The following is a 17,898-nucleotide window of genomic DNA, read 5'->3' as shown; positions in this document are numbered from 1 at the left end:
AAAGTAGAAGTTTTGATCATTGATTTTGTACCTTGCTTTTTGTCTAATATAAGCATTTAAAGTTATAAATTTATGGGGTACCTGGGTGGGTCAGTTGGTTAAGCATCCAACTCTTGATGTCAGCTCAGGTCATGATTTCAGGATCATGAGATTGAGCCCTGCATCAGGCTCCACACTGAGTGTGGAGCCTACTTAAGATTCTCTCTCTCCTTCTCCCTCTGCCCCTCCCCACTCTAAATAAATAAATAAATAAATAAATAAATAAATAAATAAATAAAGTTACAAATTTCCCTCTAGGTTTTGCTCTAATTACAACCCACAAATTTCCATGTGTCTGTTTCTTAGTTCAGAAACAGCTGTAACAAAATACTATAGACTGGGTGGCTTAGAAAACAAACATTTCTCACAGTTCTGGAGACTAGAAATCCAAGATCAAGGTACCAGCAGATCCATTATCTGGTGAGGGCCTGCTTCATGGTTTGCATATGGTCATCTTTTCCTTGTATCCTCACGTGGTGGAGAGTAGAGTGAAAAAACAAGCCCTCATGTCTCTTTTTATTTTTTCAAGATTCCAGACTACATTATAAATTTATTTTGCTGAGAGAAGGATAGATTATCTAATAAATGATGCTGTAGTACCGAACAACCTGTATAGAAATATGGCTGGACCATAACCTCACAGGATATAGAACATTACTTAAAGATTAAATACTTAAAAAAATAAAGATTAAATAAACACTTAAGTATGGGAAAAAAAACAAAAAATAACTTCAGCAGAATTTTTAGGAGACTGTATTAGTTTTCTATTCCTGCTGTTACAAATTACCAAAAACTTAGTGATTTAAAACAACACAGATTTGTTATCACACAGTCTGGAGGTCAGAAGTCTCATCCAGGTCTCATTGGCCCAAAATCAGGTGTCGGCAGGGCTGTGTTCCTTCTGGAAGATCTAGGACAAAATCCATCCCCTTGCCTTTTACAGCTTCTAGAAGGTACCTGCATTCCTTGGCTCATGGCTCCTTGCTCCTTCAAAACCAGCAACTGCATCACTGTAACCTCTGTCTCCATTGTCCTCACATCTCCCTCTCTGACTCTGACCTCACTCTCCTGCTTTCTTCTTTCACTTATTGGGACTCTTGTATCATGTCTCCTCTCAGTATACTAATCCCATTCATGAGGGCTCCACTTTCATGACCTACTTACCTCCCCAAGGCCCTACCTCCTGATACCAATATACTGGGCATTAAGATTTCAATATATGAATATTGAGGGGGACACAAAATTCGGTCCATAGCATTGTGTTTTCACTATCATTCAGTTTCCAATATTTTCTAATTTCTCTTGTTATTTCTTTTCTGACTTTGTTTTCAGTGCTGCTTAATTTCCAAGTATTTAGAGATTTTCTCAATAATTTATTGGTTTTGGTTTCTAATTTAATTCCATTATGATCAAAATAATGTATTCTGCATGATTTCAGTGTTTTAAAATGTATTAAGATTTGTTTATGGCCTGACATATGATCTATCTTAGTGAATGTTTCAATGTGTACTTAAAAGGAATGTGTATTCTTTTAGTTTGGAGATGCAATGTTCTACAAAAGCCTATTAGGTCAGGTTATTTGATTGTATCATTCAAATTTCTACATCTTACTGATTTGTGTGTGTGTGTTGTTCTATCAATTGTCAAGAGGGAAGTGTTAAAAAAAAATCTTTAACCATAGTTGGGGATTTGTATTTTTATCCTTCTAGTTCTATAGATTTTGCTTGATGTTTTTGAAGTTTTGTGCACACATGTGTGACAGCTTTGTAATGTGTCACCTTGGCTTGCTACTCTGCATTTCTCAGAATTCTCTTTCTACTATGTTACCAGTTAAAGTGGGCCACAGAGGAGATTTGGAAGGTAAAAAGGAGGCAGGAAGCATTTTGTAGTGCACACGTCATTGACGAAGTGTTGACTCACTTTGTTGGCATGAAGCAGCAGCTGGGCCTTCTTCCGTTTCTCTGTCTCCTGAGCCGGGTGTGTGTGTATAGCTCCATGGTGAAACTCCCAGCCTCTACAGGATACGATCACCACCAAGGTCAAAGGCAATAGAATGGGCATGTCTTTCAGTCTGTCGTCATAGGGTTCAAGCTTGTGCTTATTGGTTCTAGCTTCTCCTGATCTCTCCATATTTTACATTCATATTCTTTTCTGGCTACCTGCCCTGTGGACTTCAAGCTCCAGCATAGACATGGAGACACAGCCTTACACAATTACATTAGCCAATTCTCTGTGTGTATGTGTGGAGATATATATATACATATATATATATCTGGATCAACTTTCATGGTTGAACTCTGTCTGATACAGAATTTGATACCAAGAATATCTCTTGAATATAAGGATGTATTCTCTGAATTGGTTTTGAGTTTTCTGGAATCTGATTAGAATTAAAGGCACTAATGCCTCTATTGCCAATGATAAGGAGGACACAGGCAGCCAATAGCATGAAATGGCAAAGTAGTCACTCAAAACTTTAGATACCTGTAATAAAGTATCTGTGGAAGACCAGATTCTGGATGACCAAGTATTTTCTACCTTAGAACATTTTAGTCAACATAAGAGGTATAATGGGTGGGTTAGTTGGTTGGTTGCTACTAACTGTTCTAAAAAACATGGAGAAAGAAAATGAACTTAGGAATTTAAATTCTCAGCTCAAGGTCTGCACATAGCACCCAAAAGCTTCTATGATTTCTCTGGGGAAAAAAACACACACAAACAAAAACACTTCCTGTAGGTACAGGGCCAAGATTTCCAAAAACCAAATCCAAAGTCTAATCATACAAGTGCCTGAATTACGACACAAATTGCATTCTCATCCTTGCAAGGCCTCTTTTGTTAAAGTTGAGGCATCTGCTGGGAATGAACAGGATCCTAAAAATTGGATGGAAACATATAGGAAACATATGATTAAGGTGGGACCTCAAGTTCCTAAATTACAGAATCTTCTTTGCCAGTAGAAGCATCTTCTTCCCCTGCCTGAGGGAGTTAGTTTTCCTTTTCCTGAAGAATCATATTGGCTTCCCTTGAGGTAGTTGCTTGCAAGTACTGCTGATTCTCCTCAGGATCTACCCCTGCTTTCTTTTCTGCTAGCCCTATAACTAGATTCAATTCCAATCAGGCCCCAAAGGGTGAGGTATACAATGTGACTCATGAGGAGGTATGATACACACCAAAATGGTATTTCTCATTTATATAGATTGAATCCTGGGGAATATGTATGGGAATGTGTATTAAGGCTGTGGGATCAATGTGGAAGGAATGTAAAGTTGAATGGGGCCAAGTTTATTGATATGGGCTCACTAAGCAGAGATTCTGGATTCACTGTTTGTGCTTAGAGGCTTAGAATGCCTGTAACAGTTGGTTTGTTTGAGTAGCTGAAACATGGACCCAAGGTTAGCCTCCACTAAATGAAGTTGAAATGCTAGAACTTCCTTGGTATGCTGAAGAGAAAGGTATCCAAAGGCTTAGAAGATTGGAATGTTAGAGTGCATTTGTCATGTGAGACTTACTCACCAACATCAGAGAACAGACCTTTGACCACAGCTGTGAAAAATAAGTTTGCAAGGGGAGTCCAGCATCCTTGAAGAGCTCTGTGGTTGCTCTTCTCTATAGGTCAGAAATTACAGTGGGAACTGCTACCATCGAACTGAGATCCCTAATTGCAATGGGAATAATATCAAACTGGGATTCTGGGGAGGCACAGGTCAAATCACAGCACCTAATCACCATATATTAGGTGGGTGTGGTTACTGCAAAGGACTTGGGAGCCAAAGCAGTATTCAGAACTCTGACTTGCAGAGACCTATGGTGTTGGCCATAGGTCTTTAGAAAAGAGATCACAGAGTGTTTAGAAAAGAAATAGCTAGGAAGCATCCTGCATTCTTACTCGATCTGTTTAAGCAGAAAAATTATAGGTCTAGTGAACAAAGGTCTGGTTTGAATCATTAAATCCAGAGTCACACTGTTCAACTGATTCCCAGACTTGAGCCAGTTAACAGACACAGAACCCTTGAATGAAGGAAAGGCTATGTTCCATGAAGAAAAACCCTGTTACAGTGCCAAAAATGAATACTGTTAATCTTTCTTCCAGTCTTCACCAACAGGACCTGCAGCCATTACCACATTACAGTGTGACTACATTGGAGAAAGGAAAATAAACAAATTTTTGAGAATTATTGGACATTGGCTCTGAACTGACACTAATTCCAGGAGACCCATTAGTCCAGGAGACTAATTTCAGGAGACCCACGTCCCCATTCAAGTGGCCTGTTTGCCTGTGAGAAAATGGAAATGGATCTTGGAGAATGACTATAGATTATCATAAACATAATCAGGTGGTGATTTCGATTATAGCAGCTGTTCCAGATGTCATTTTAGTGCTTGAGAAAATCAATACAGAGGATTGCTGGTTTGTTGTTGTTATCAGTTTTAGAAATTGATCCATCTATATTTCTTTAAATCACAGCTCCCATGCTTTTGAGGTCTTTAATCCAGAGCATCATTTAGTTTCTGTGTGTCAATTTCCCCTTCTGGAAAATGGAATGATAATAGTACCTACTTCGTAGGGTTGTTGTGATGATTAAATAAATGCAGTGGGTGTTACAAAAGTGTTAGCTCTGGCTCTTTGTGACAACTGTCACCATTTTCATCCATGCAAAGAAACAGTTGAAGGTGAGCAACAATTGAGGAATGGAGGCAAAATAGTGGCAAAGTTTTCGGAGATTCATCAGCCATAGCCAGAGTTGGAAGTCCTTACTGCCTGTCTTCTTGGAATTAGATTGGCCCAGTGCCTCTGCAGATTCTGTTGTTGCTAAAGGAGAGCTTCCCAGATGCCCACCTTTAATTCAATGCTTTCTCTCACTTCTTTGACCCCTTCTTTCCTCTAAGGCTTCAGACCACAGGAGTTTGGTCCAAAGGTACAAGTTCTGGGAGAAGAGTTGTGACTTAGCAAGGCTTCCCTTGCTCAACCCACCAAAAGAGAGGCTCTCTCCCATTCCTCCACCCCTGCTTTAATCATCCCTAGGAGAGAAAAGCCCAAAGAAGTCTCCAGACATTTCAGACAAGAGCATGCCACTCTTTGTTGAAAACGATTCCCAGCCCCCAGCTGTGGATGCCTTTGTCTCCCAGCTTCCCTGCCTATTAAACACATGACAGCACATTGACTAATTGTTGGGAAATGAGGCCCTGAAGAATCTATTTCAAAAGAACCTGCAGCAAGATTGTCAAAAGAAGAGAGCTGGCCGGGAGTGGGATCAGCGCCCAGGACTGGGGGCTGGGAACACAGCCCCACCGGCAGGCATTCTTCTGGCTGCCGAAGAACCAAGCCCAGGGGCCCACTGTCAAAGACGCTGGGAATTTGGAGCTGGGATTTGGGAGGTTGTGGATCTGGCCCCCTCCCCTCTGAGAGCCTCAGTAAGCACACATCTGTCATTTCCTCTCCTATTCAAGATTCCATTCCTCTCAGAGATGCCCTGTAACAGCTGGGCCACGGGATGGAAGAACAGAAGTGTCAGAATCACCTCTTACTGTGCTCTCCCAGCCCCTAGGAGTGCCCTCCCCCAAACTCGACACTTCTTGTTTGTATTTACAGACTAATCAAACCCAATCCATCCAGTACCATGTTTCCTAAACACTCACTGATCACTATTAATCAGCAAGCTGGCGATGTTGCTGCCTGCCCCTGTGAGCATCTTGTTAATGATGGGAGAAGACTGCCAAACGGCCAGCTCAGCTCTGGATGGGGAGGTATGGGTCTTGTCCAGATGGAGGTATGGGACTTGTCCAGACTGAGGAGGCAAAGGCATTGCTGCAAACTGGCTGGCATAGAACGGAGATCCCTGGTGCTTGATAATGAGAAACGAGCAGGCCCTGTCTCTGCAAAGAACAGTGTTCAGAGTCCATCCACATGTCCCCTACCTTTTTTTATACCAGATGATCTTGGGGACCAAACAGGGTGGAGAGAAACCTCAAGGGTGAAGGAGGCCTAGGTAGCCATCCCTACACTGAAGACCTATGCATTTCCCAAGAAGCCAGATCTAGAGATGGATGGCCTACAGCAGCAGGAGGGATTTAAGCTAGGTGATCAGAAATACTTCCAGATGCAAAGCATTGCTAAAACTATTCTGGGGCAGGTTACTAAGGAAAGAAATGTTATGTATGACCTGAGGATCATTTGTTCCATGTTTATTAGCTCAGTCTGCACTATATTTATATATGTTTATGTATAAGTTTGGGTTTTCTATCAATACATGAAATGGAGGGAAGCTGGTACAATATTTATTTGATGGCCCTTGGTTTCTTCTCACACTGGAGATCACACCCTCCAGGATGCCCAGCCATGTGCTGACCAGGCATCACCTGAGTGATCAGATTAGCAACCATGTTAACAAACCTTTACAAATCAGTCAGTGTCAAGCCCTGGGTTAGAGGCAGGGGAACCAAGTCCTGAGGGAATTATAGAAGTTAATCCTAGCACAGGAGAGCACATTGTAGGAGCCAAGAACTTAGTTATTCAGAGGGAGTTGTCCCAGAAGTCAATCACAGGAGGCTCCATTGGGGGGGTGGAGCTTGAAGACCAGGGAAGGAAGGGCATGAGGTGCACGTCATGATTGATTGGCTTCTAGGGGAGGGATTTCAGGCAAGCCCAAGGGGAGGCATTTTGGGGAATTACCATCTCTCCTAGGAATCTACCTCATTGAAATAGGTGCCCAGACCCACATGCCTGTTAGAATTTGTCATGTTGTGGGGGGGGGGGGGGGCTCAGTTGTTAAGCGTCTGCCTTTGGCTCTGGTCATGGTCCCAGGGTCCTGGGATCGAGTCCCACATCGGACTCCCTGCTCGGCAGGAAGCCTGCTTCTCCCTCTCCCACTCCCCCTGCTTGTGTTCCTTCTCTCACTGTGTCTCTCTCTGTCAAATAAATAAAAAATCTTTAAAAAAAAAAAGAATTTGTCATGTGGATGACATGTCCTCTAACTAGGGACAGGGTGAGCTCTTAAAGATGTCCTTTCTGCCTCCCAGAACCTCTCACAGGCCTAGGATAAGGCTCAGTGCACCACCTCACCCCTACCCCCACTCCCATGGGGAACAGGATCAGGGAAGGTACAGCAGCTCACTTATCTGCCCTAAGATGGGACATGTGAGCCACCAAGAACAGGAGCAGGTTCAGCTGCCCTGGCCCTCCTAGGCCAGGACCCCCAGAACAAGCACAGGGCCCACTCTTCCTCCCCTGCAGGTCCCACGCCTAACAATTTTATGTGAACAGCAGTTCTTGGGGGTCAAACCTTGAGTCTCCCCAAGGTGAATGAGCCAAGCCTCTGAGTCTAGAATTAACTGAGGGACCCCTCCTTCTCTCTCTGTCTCCATATGGAATTGCAAAGGAACCACCAGAAACAAAGTCAAAGTTCCCAGAAAGAAAGACCTGGTTTAAGGTCTATAAGGCATGGTAGTTACAGATGAAACTCCTGGGTCCCAAACGTAAAGGTTTCATTCCTAGCTCTGCCACTTGTTAGCTTGTGACCTTGCGCGCAAAAGACGCAAGGAATGAAAGTTGATCTGGATTCTTAAGATCTCACATCCTCATGTATAAACTGGGGACAAATAATCCTGTATTCCTCAAGTTCATTATAATGAATTTATATTATTTTATAAGTAGGTTGGTGGGTGGCATAGGGGATAATGTGCCTCTTTAAAAAAGGAATATATGGAATCAAAACAGAAACAAAAAGAGTAAATACTAAGTAATACAAATTTGGCTTGTCTAAAAACAAACACACAAATAATTATAATTGGGGACAAAACCCAACTTCATAGGGTTGACCCGAGGAAAGAATGAGCCAATCATGTAAAATCTTGGAACAACAACCAGCATGCTGTAAGCACTCAAAAAAAAAAAAAAAAAAAAAAAGGGAAAGAAATGCTGGCTATTATTTTTTAAATACTCTTCTGGCAGTGACAGTGTTACCATTTTGTCACAGGGAGGGTTTACAGAGGCATCTAATTGAAAGGGGAACTTGGAGACTTATTTCAAAAACGCATTTGCAAAGCAAGCAAGGCTTTGTTCCTTTTTCAATATTTCTTCATACTGTAAGGGGATAATAGAAATATTTTCTTCATAGGGTTCTTAGGGGATTAAGTGAAATGATATGTATTATGTGCTTAGAACAGTGCCCAGCACTGCGTAAGCACCTGGTTAATGAATAAGCACTCCCAGTCTGGGTGGCTGGAGAAAATGCTGGAGGTGAGGGGGGTGGAGGCTTCCTGGCTGTAGGGGAGTTCTGTTCTGTTCCACAAGGAACATAAATCTTCCCCTGCTGTGGTACAAGTCAAGCATTTAGACACAAGAATTTCCCGAGAATCAATCAGGATGGCAGACCTGGGCCAGGTTTCCAAGGAAGCTTGCTGTATTTCTTCCCCTGGAGGTGCTCATTGGTCTAGGACCTAAGGGTTCATGTTCAGGCCTCCCTGAAGACCAGACATCATGGCCTCTGGAAGGTGTTCTCAGCCTTAGGACTCGAGCTGCAAAGCATCTGAGCTCCTAGAGCAGGGACCTAGAGCAAAGACATCTGGACCACCTGGATCACCTGGGCTTAGGGTCTCGAAGACTCAGGGGCTGGACCATAAAACAAAGAAACCTTAAGCCCCCCTTGCTCTCTGGCCGAGAAACACACAGACATATGCTTCTAGATACTCACCTGCTGCTGGCCTGGCCCTGACCATCTCCCAGAGAGGCTCACAGGAGGGAGGGCCAGGGGCCTTGGGCCCCTGAGAAAACCCCCTTTATGACAGTAGACAATACATTACGCTGCCTCAGAAAACAGTGATGGAACAGCAGGGCCGAGCTCAGCATGCTTTACCTCGTGGATCCCAAAGTGGGCGTAGGAGTCGAAGTAATAATCTCTCGAGGTCATCTCTTCCGGGTTCAGCAGCTTGGACATCTTGCCCCGTCCTGGGCAGCTGGGTTGAGTGGACACATGATGGACACATTGCACAGGCTTGGGTGGGACGACGGGCTGAGGGGGCTGCGGGGGGGGACTGCTCACCTGAGGGGAAGAGAAGGGGCCTGGTGTCAACAGCAGCACTAAGGCCCTGCCCTCTGAGATGTCGCCTCTCCTTCCTTCCCCTCCCTGAGCCCCATGGCTCCAGTCGCCACAGCAACCACTCCTAAGGGGCAGATGGACCCTTCCGGCTTTCTGGCAGGCCCACTGAGGGCTGTGACTTGTAGAGAGGCGCCATGCTACTGAGGAGCCAAAAAGACCTCAAATTAACCCAATCTCATCACTTACTAGTCAGGTGACCTGAGCCAATCTGGGCCTCAGTTTCCAGATCTGCTTAATGAGGACAAAAATACATTCCTTTATAGGCGAATAGTGAACGCTCACTAAAGGGAGAGATGCATAGCGTCACATAGCCTGGTGGCTGGAGTATAGATTCCAGAGCCAGTCTGCCAAAACCGGAACCCCAGCTCTGCCACTCAGGAGCTATGCACCCGACCTTGGGCAAAATTAACCTCTCAGGGCCTTGGTTTCCCCATCCCTCAAATGGGAATAAAACGATCCCCACGTCCTAGAATCACCCTGAGGATCAGATAGTTGTTATTTGTGAAGTGCTTATAAAAGGGCCTAGCACATAATCGGTATTTGTTAAACTGAATCCCACCTGCACCCTTAGGAAGATCGAGTCCCTGGGCTTCCCTCCAGCAGACCGCACTTGTCCCCCAAAATGCAGGTCTCTTAGGTTCTGGGGCCTCACACGTATTGTCTTCCCTCCTGCTTTCTGTGAACTTCACTCTGAACTTCGGCAGAAGTCTACTCTGAACTGTGAATGCCCACGCTGATGGTGGCCTCCTGCCTGCGCACAACCAAGCATGCTCTTTCTGGGTTCCCAACCCTGCCATGCAGCCCCGCTCTACACCCCACTGCTGCTGCCGGTCCCTGGCCAGCACCTCTGCCTTCACAGGCTAAGGGGAGGAGGGAGAAGGAGAGGAAGTTCAGGGAGTTTTGGAGCCCAAACATTTGGCTTGACTGCAGACACGAGGTCATCTAGAAGAAACTTCTCTCCCCGGAGCTTAAGAATCCAGGTGTGCACAGCACAGCAAAGGCCTCAAAGCAGGGTAAAAGTTTAAAATATAGAGAAGCAGGATTATCCAGTAGTTGGTCCTCTGGGACTCCTGGATCCCATCCTGCCTCTAGTAAAACTAAAAACAGATATTGAGAGTCAGGTGGTACAGTATAAAGCATAAATCCTGAGGCCACATTGCCTGGCTTTGAAAAACAGCCCCGCTGCTTAGTGGCTGACAAATGACCTTCAGAAGTCATTTGTCATCATGTGCCTCAGTCTCCTCCTCCATAAAATAGACATCATGGTAAAACCCATCTGAGCGAGCAGTCAAAAAGTTTGGGTGAGTTCATACATATGAAGTGTTTAGAACAGTGCCTGGCAATAGTAAGCTCTAATATTATTATTACCGTTATCAATATTATTCAGATTACATAAACATGTCTGTTTCATGCCTTGATTTTCTCATTTGTGAGCTGAATCAGCTCAGACTTATTAATCTCCTTCCCAACAAGGGAAATAGGGAGGCCCTAGGACAGAGCAAGATCAAGAAACCCAAGTGACTCCATCTCTCCATTGTGCTGTGCGTACAGCCCCCAGACTGCCCTGTGTCCTGGGCTGGAGGGGAGTGAGTTCAGGGGAGAGTGATGGTCCCATTTTCCTGGTGTATCTAGGCTACAGCCTCTGGGAAATAAGTAGACTTCCCAGTTTAGCAACATGAGATTTGAGGTCGGAGAGATCCCGGCTGGCTGGCAGAGGCAGTTGGGGCTGCCTCATTAGGATGCAGCAGGTGTGCCCCCCTCATCTTGGGATGTTGGTCACGGTCTCTGGGAGGCTAAAAATAGACTGTGTCAGTTGCATGCTCCCATGTGGCTGCAGAGTCACCTCTAAAGCTGAAGAAGGCTCCGTGCATGAAGCTGACCCCAATCTTGACTCTATTTAAATACATTAAAGAGAGAAAAAGTCCTCCTGGTCCAGGCAGCATGCATGGTCAGGGTCACAGGAGCCTTCTGCACCCCTTAGCTGCTGTTCAACTCTGATTCCAAGGTTCTCTCTCCTACGAGGTCCCTGAAATCCTTTTCTCAGCTGCCAACTTACAAAGTGTCTGCCATGCACCATGCATTGCATTCATGAGGCAAAGTGATGATTGAATTTGGGGAAGCATTCACCTCGATAACCACAGGTCAAACCATGAGGACAAAGAGGTGACTGTGGCCCAGTCCCTGGTCCCAAAGGCTGTCAGCCTGGCTCAGCCTCTTGCAGAGGGGACTTGCACTCTGTCCATTAGCTGATAGTTGTGTCTTGTCCCTGGAGACTGGGAGTGGGATGGGAAACAGCAGTGACCCATGACCCCCAGGCATTCAGCTACCTGGAGGGTTGCTTTTCATTCCATAAATACCTACTGAATATCAGCTGTGGCAAAACACTGCAGGTTCTGTGGAAGAACAGAGACGAATAGTAAGAGTGCCCTCAAAGGACTCTGCTTTTTTGGTAGGAAAGTAAAACCTTAGAAGACTCCACTAGATGGAATAGGATTTGTTTTACAAGAGAACCTTGAGCAAATTGTTCTGGGAGTTTCAAAGAGAGAGAATTCATTTTAAAGAATCAGAAAAGCTTGGGATAGCTGGCAGTGGGGTAGGTGGGGAGCTTTCTGAATGGATTTTGGTAGGTGGAAATGGTGGGAGGGAATTCTAGGAGGAGGGAATGGCTGGAGCAAAAGGTAAAGGGGCAGAAAGCTGTGAGCTTATTTGAGGAGCAACTTGGCCGAGATAGTGGGAGATTCCATTGGAAGGAAATTAAGGCCAGGCTAAGAGGTTGTAATTAAATACAAGACAATGGGGAGTTGGTGGTTTGTTACCAGAGAGTTCCATGCTTAAGCTCTACTTTAGGAAGATTAATGTGGTGGTGGTGTGCAGGAGGGGCAAGGAGGAGAAATGACAAGTCAAGGGACTAGGGATGGGGAAGCAAGGTATGAACTTATGAGGCCATTTTCAAAGTCCAGTCAAGAAATAATGAGAACCGGAACTACCATTGTGTTAGAGGGCCCGCCCGCCAGGGAAATGACAGAAATTGAATCTTCACAGAGATTGCCTGTGGGCTGGCAACTGACGGGATATAGGGGAAAAGAGAAATGTTGGAACCCAAGATAACCCCAACAATTCAAGCCTGGGTGACCAGAAAAACAGTGGTGACATTAATAGAAAAAAGCAAGTCAGCAGGAAGAGCAGGTGAGGCGAGAGGGGGAAATAATGAATTTCCGCTTGGATTTGTGAAGTTTAAAATGTCATTGAGTCATATAAGAAAAGAGTCTAGCAAGCAGAGTAGTACAGTCCCAGTCAATAAACATCATAAATAGAATTGAAAAGCAAATGATAAAATGAGAAGTACCTTTCTAACATAGATGGATGAAAGTGAATATCCTTAATATGTAGAGAGCTCTTATAAACCATAAGAGGAAAGCAAGCATCCCTCATTTAGCATTGAACAAAGGATCTTACCGTTAATTCACATGAAAATAAACAAATGACAAATGAACATGAGGCAAAAATATTTAGCCTCTCTAGAAACCAGGTAGCTTCAAATTTAAAAAAAGTTATCATTTTTAATTATTAAATAAGCTTGACTCCTCCCACAACTATGATAACACTGCACTTGTAAAGGCTGTAGAGAAAGAAGTACTTTTATATAGTTCTAAAGAGGATTTTTCTGGAAGGCAGTTTGATAAAAATGCATTAAAAGTCTTTGAAAGCACAAATCCTTAAACCCAGTAATTACTTCTTTTGGAATTCATCCTGAGGAAAGAATCATGGCAGACAACACAAAATGGGAGTCAACCTAGAGGTTCCACGAAACAAAACTGATTACATAAACTATGGTACATCCACACAACAGAATGCTATACATCCGCTTGTAATGTTGTGGCAGAGTGTTTAATAAAAGAAATATGATCACGATAAACTGTGGGTTGAGGAGAACAAGTGGGAGAAGAATAGACAGTGTGATCACATTTTTAAAATTAAAACCTATTCATGCCTGTGTTAAGAGGGGAGACTCAAGGAAGTCACCAGAATTGGCGACAATTATGACAGGGTGTTGGATGATAAACAGTTAATTCTTTCCTTTCCTGTGCTTGTTGATACTTTCTAAAATGTATGCCATTCACATGTACTACTTTTGAAAAGAGCAAAGCATAATAATATTGGCAAAAAAAAAGAAACGCAATCCCAGACCTCTGAAAAGAAGCCGAGGCTGGCCCTCTGGAGGGAAACCATCTGCTCAGAGAGGGGCTAAGGGGCTCACTTGGGAGACACCGCCAGGGAAGGAGGTAGAGGGGAATGAGGCTGCGCCAGGGAGAGAAGCCAGAAGCCTCCTTCTCTGAGGACCTTGGAGGCACCAGGGGATGTGGGGGGAGAGGCTTCGGAGGATGTGTCTTCATCCCTCCAGTTCTGTAACTGCCCCTCCTCTGAGGATGTGCGAGACAAGCGCTGCAATCCAGTGGCCACTCAACAGCACGAAAGCAAAGACAACCTGTAGCTAGCCTCACTTATCCAGAAGGACGCCATGCTAGGAAGCTGTGCAGTTACTTCTAGAGCTGACGAATTCTCCATGCATGAAGCTGACCCCAATCTTGACTCTATTTAAAGGTATTAAGGAGAGAAAAATTCCTAGCTGGTCTGGGCAGCATACGTACAAGGGCCTCCTGCACCCCTTAGCTCTGATTCTGAGGTTCCCTTTTCCACAGGGTTCCTGAGATTCTTTCCTCCATTGCCAACTTGGAAAGTGTCTACCATGCACCATGCATTACATTCATGAGGCAAGCGGGTGAATGGATTTGGGGGGGCATTCACCTCAATAACCACAGGTCAAAACATGAGGACAAAGAGGCATCTGTGGCCCAGTCCCTGGTCCCAAAGGCTGTCAGCCTGGCTCAGCCTCTTGCAGAGGGGACTTGCACTCTGTCCATTAGCTGATAATGTGTCCTGTCCCTGGAGGCTGGGAGTGGGATGGGAAACAGCAGTGACCCATGATCCCCAGGCATTCAGCTACCTGGAGTGTTGCTTTTCATTCCATACATACCTACTGAATATCAGCTGTGGCAAAGCACTGTGCAGGTTCTGTGGAAGAACAGAGATGTATACAAACCTTCTAGGTCCCCATATGGGCATATAGGAACCAGTATAGGAATCCAGATGTTTCTGTGGAAGCTATCAAAGTTGGTTAAGCCACAGTGGAAGGTCCTTTGGACGGTATCTGAAAACCCAGCCTTTGCCACATCTGCCTACCCTCCATGGCCCTGGAAAGACTCGAGCAATGTAGGGGATGGGTCTTGGAGGACAATGGTGGGTTCATCTGGGAAGTCAGAAGCCCTGAGTCCTCCATAGGTCAACCAGAGGCTCTGGGTGAAGGCAGCCTTCAAACTTCAACTCATCTTGTCTACATTGGCTGAGAGGGCAGACAAGGGTGGGAATTACAGTGGGAGATGGAGGCCAGACTGACTCCCGACCTCAGCTCCTCAGTCTCCCCATAGCTGTGGCTGTCACAGCTCTGATCTTCTCCCTGTGCCCAAGTTCTTTCCCACTAGACGTTTTAACCCCTCTAGCACTGCAGCATGAGACTTGTGCTCACATTACTCTCAAGTACCATCCTTGATGCAGTGGGATGCTTGGTGCTGCAATGCATACAGAAGCCCTGCCTTGCTCTCCCACCTCCCCCAAGGGCCTCAGGCTCAGGGTACCACTATTTGCAGAATAGCATGTTGCCTGCTTTCCTGGTCTTTTGAGACTCACCTGTCACTGTCAGGATTTCTGACTTTGTTTTCTACTCTTAGTGCCAACTGTGATTGGGACTCTTTAGACACTGTAACCTGCCTCTAGGCCTGGCCTTTCCCAAGGCATCTTCAGCAGTTTTTCTCCCCAGTAAATCATCTATGATCTTCCTAGTCCACCCCATTCTGCTGGGGTGAATGGGCCCAAGTCCCACTAAATGCTGAAGTGTTGTGGAAACACCAAAGCTGGAGGAAGCACCAAAGCTGGAGACCAAAAGGAGGACGGCTTCCTGAAGAAGTGGTGTTTGAGCTGGCCCTTGAAGGGGTGGAGGGGCAAGGATGGGGGTTCAGGGAGAGCATATTTTTTTAATCTAACTCACTTCCATCTGAAAATAAGGGTAGATGATAGGTGATGATGCTGTTGATGATTGATCCCTAACATTGATTGATCCCTAATGCTAGGCACTGTGCTAAGCACTTGACAAACACCATCTCATGAAATCCTCCTAATAACTCAATGAGGCACTGAAATTTACAAAGAAACTGATGCTCAAAAAATTTAGTGAGAGCTCACAAGTAATGGAGCCAGGACCTAAAGTGCTATCTGTTGGACACCAAAGTCATGCTCTTGACACTGATGCTGTGGTTAGCTCAGTTCAGTCACACCAAGCTTAACTGAGCTACTGCTAGGAGCCCTGTGCTCAGAAATAGGTGGCAAAGCTGACCAAGACAGGAAGTCCAGTCCTGCAGAAAAAGGGGTCAACAGGCAATGACTAAAAAGAAGAAAATGCCTCAGTGAAGGTAGGCAGAAGTAGGTATCTCTCCAAAGTAACTGAGTTCAAAGGGGAACAAACAGAAAGCTCCATTTTATAGAAAGAGGAACTGAAGCCCACGTAAGAAAAGGAATGTGTCTAGGGTCACACAGGCAAATCCAGAACTGGAGCCTCTAAGAAAATAGAGAAAGAGTGGTAGGGGAGAGGGAAAAGAGGTCTTGAGGAAGGAGAGTGGAGTAAAGGAGATATGATGGGGAAAGCTGGGCAGCAGGGGGCAGAGAGAAGCCAGCACTTTCTGCACCAGGCAGCTGAAGCTAACCCAAGCCCATTGGGCTATAAATGGCTCTTACTGGCACCAGCCCAAGCTGTAAAAATGATTTTCCTGAGAACAAGAGGCTCCACTGGAGGAGCCAAATCCTGCTCTGTTTTCCAAATGTCAAGAGAGCTTTTTCTAACCTGAGTCGTCTGTCCTCAGCAGCAGCCTGCCTGGCCTGAGGTCCTATGGAGGGAACAGAAAGGGGACTGCAAAGGGTGGGTCACTGCAAGGTGGGTAGAGGAGAGTGTGGGAGGAGAGGTGACCCCCTCGCCAAGTCTCACCACATCTTTTTTCCCAGACGACTTTGTCTCTCTCCCACCTTCTTCTAGCCCATGTTCACACTGGCCCCTGTCCCAGGGTCACCCTCAGACACTCATCACGCTATTTCTTCATCCTGATTTTTACTCACGAGACTGTGATCTTGTGGTCCATGTCATTGGTAATCACCTAGGGTGAGCTCTTCTAGCACCATCTGTCTGCCTTTAGATAGGGACCAGAGCTTTAACTGAAAGAAGAAAATTCTAATGGTAGAATGTTAGGCAACAGGGCTCTGCTGGGCATATGGACCTCTCCTATTGTCCAAGATCACAACAAAAATATATAGCTTTCACGTCTGCCTTTGGCCAAAGACAGCCCTGTTTCCACCCTCACATCTACTGTTCTGCAGCCATGTTTCCTATCATCTGGGCTGAAGATGAGTCCCAGCAAAGCAATGTCAAAGTCAGCCTCCCCACCAAAAGTGCTATCCTAAATAGCCCCAGCTCATGGTTTCTCACCCTGAGAGTCAGAAACCTGTGAATCCGGAGGATGGGGGGAAGCATCTAGATGCTGCTGGTCCCACAAGACTGTGATGTCTTCCTGTGCATGGCCTCCAGGGCACCTTGGCCTGTATATTTGTCAACAGTCACTCCCATGTCCCTCACTAGAGTTGGCTCTTTAAAGTCATAGACTCTTTCTAGACCCCCTGGGGCAGGGCCAAGCACTGATGCATGTTAGAGAGTGTCAACTGCTGTCACCCACTGGGATCATCCTGTTCTACAGTGTCCCTGATTATGACTGACATCTTGGCAGAACCAATCTTCACATGCTTTATTACTTTAGACTCAAGTTCCCTCCAGGGCTGTCCTCCCTGGAATCCTCTTCCCTCCGATCTTGCCACCCACTATTCTCAGCCCCCACTTTCCTACTGGTGAATGCTTTGCCCTGGGGAATGTTGCCAGGAGGCCTGGCAGAACACTTGCCTGAGCCAGGGCTTACCAAGGGATCTAAGACAGTGGTTCTCAGTGTCTAGTCCTCAGACCACCAGCATCAGCATCTCCTTGGAGCTTGAAAGAAATGCAAATTCTCAGCCTTTACCAGAAACCACTGAATCATAATCTCTGTGGTAGGGTTTAGAAATCTGTTCCAACAAGCCTCCATGTGATTCTGATGTATCACAGAGTTTGAGCTCCACTGGTCTAGTGTTACATTTTTCCACATTGTATTCTACAGAATAGAGATTCCTAGAAAAGGGGTTCCATGGTCAAGTAAGTTTGGACAAGTAAGCTAAAGAGATTTTTCATTTTTTTCCCCAGCTTTACTGAAGTATAATTGACATATAATGTATAAGTTTAAGGTACAACATAATGATTTGATATATGTATATACTGAAAAATGTGAAGAGGTTTCTTAATTGCAATACTTTTAAACCTTTAATTTGCTAAAACAAATTGTGAATCTCCAAGAGGGAGTTAGGGTGTCTTTTGCTACCAAATTTATGGCTGCGACATCCTTTTCTTCTGAGAGCTCTATAAACATCTCTAGAAATTAATGTTCTGAGGAAACTATCTGTGGGACTCTGATTTAGGACAGTGTTTCTCTATTAAAATCTGCATCAGCCACCTTAGGATGGGTCTCAGGCCCCACCCCAGACCAATGGAGTCAGAGCCTGGGGGGTGAGACCCAACAAG

The 17,898-nt window shown here is 45.2% G+C and overlaps 1 protein-coding gene and 1 long non-coding RNA gene across 3 annotated transcripts in view; one reads left to right on the top strand and one right to left on the bottom strand.

The window, feature by feature from the left end:
• LOC144382337 (uncharacterized) overlaps positions 1 to 17,898 on the top strand; it is a 1,106,857-nt gene that overhangs the window by 738,120 nt on the left and 350,839 nt on the right. The gene's annotated exons all lie outside the window — the stretch shown is intronic.
• The window catches only part of PRMT8 (protein arginine methyltransferase 8), an 85,133-nt gene that overhangs the window by 37,821 nt on the left and 29,414 nt on the right, over positions 1 to 17,898 (bottom strand). Inside the window, exons 1-2 of one of the 2 annotated variants that reach the window (XM_078075512.1) lie at positions 11,265 to 11,406; positions 8,895 to 9,080 (exon numbers count right to left, since the gene is read on the bottom strand). In XM_078075512.1, the coding sequence (XP_077931638.1) occupies positions 8,895 to 8,975 (81 nt within the window). In that variant the 5' untranslated portion in view covers positions 8,976 to 9,080; positions 11,265 to 11,406. Of the gene's footprint in view, positions 1 to 8,894; positions 9,081 to 11,264; positions 11,407 to 17,898 lie in introns of those variants that run through there. The other variant, XM_036082099.2, reaches the window with a different exon arrangement.

Source organism: Halichoerus grypus, chromosome 6 (genome assembly GCF_964656455.1).
Source record: "Halichoerus grypus chromosome 6, mHalGry1.hap1.1, whole genome shotgun sequence".
NCBI classification, from domain to species: Eukaryota; Metazoa; Chordata; class Mammalia; order Carnivora; family Phocidae; genus Halichoerus; species Halichoerus grypus.
This window is presented reverse-complemented; position numbering and strand designations above follow the sequence as displayed.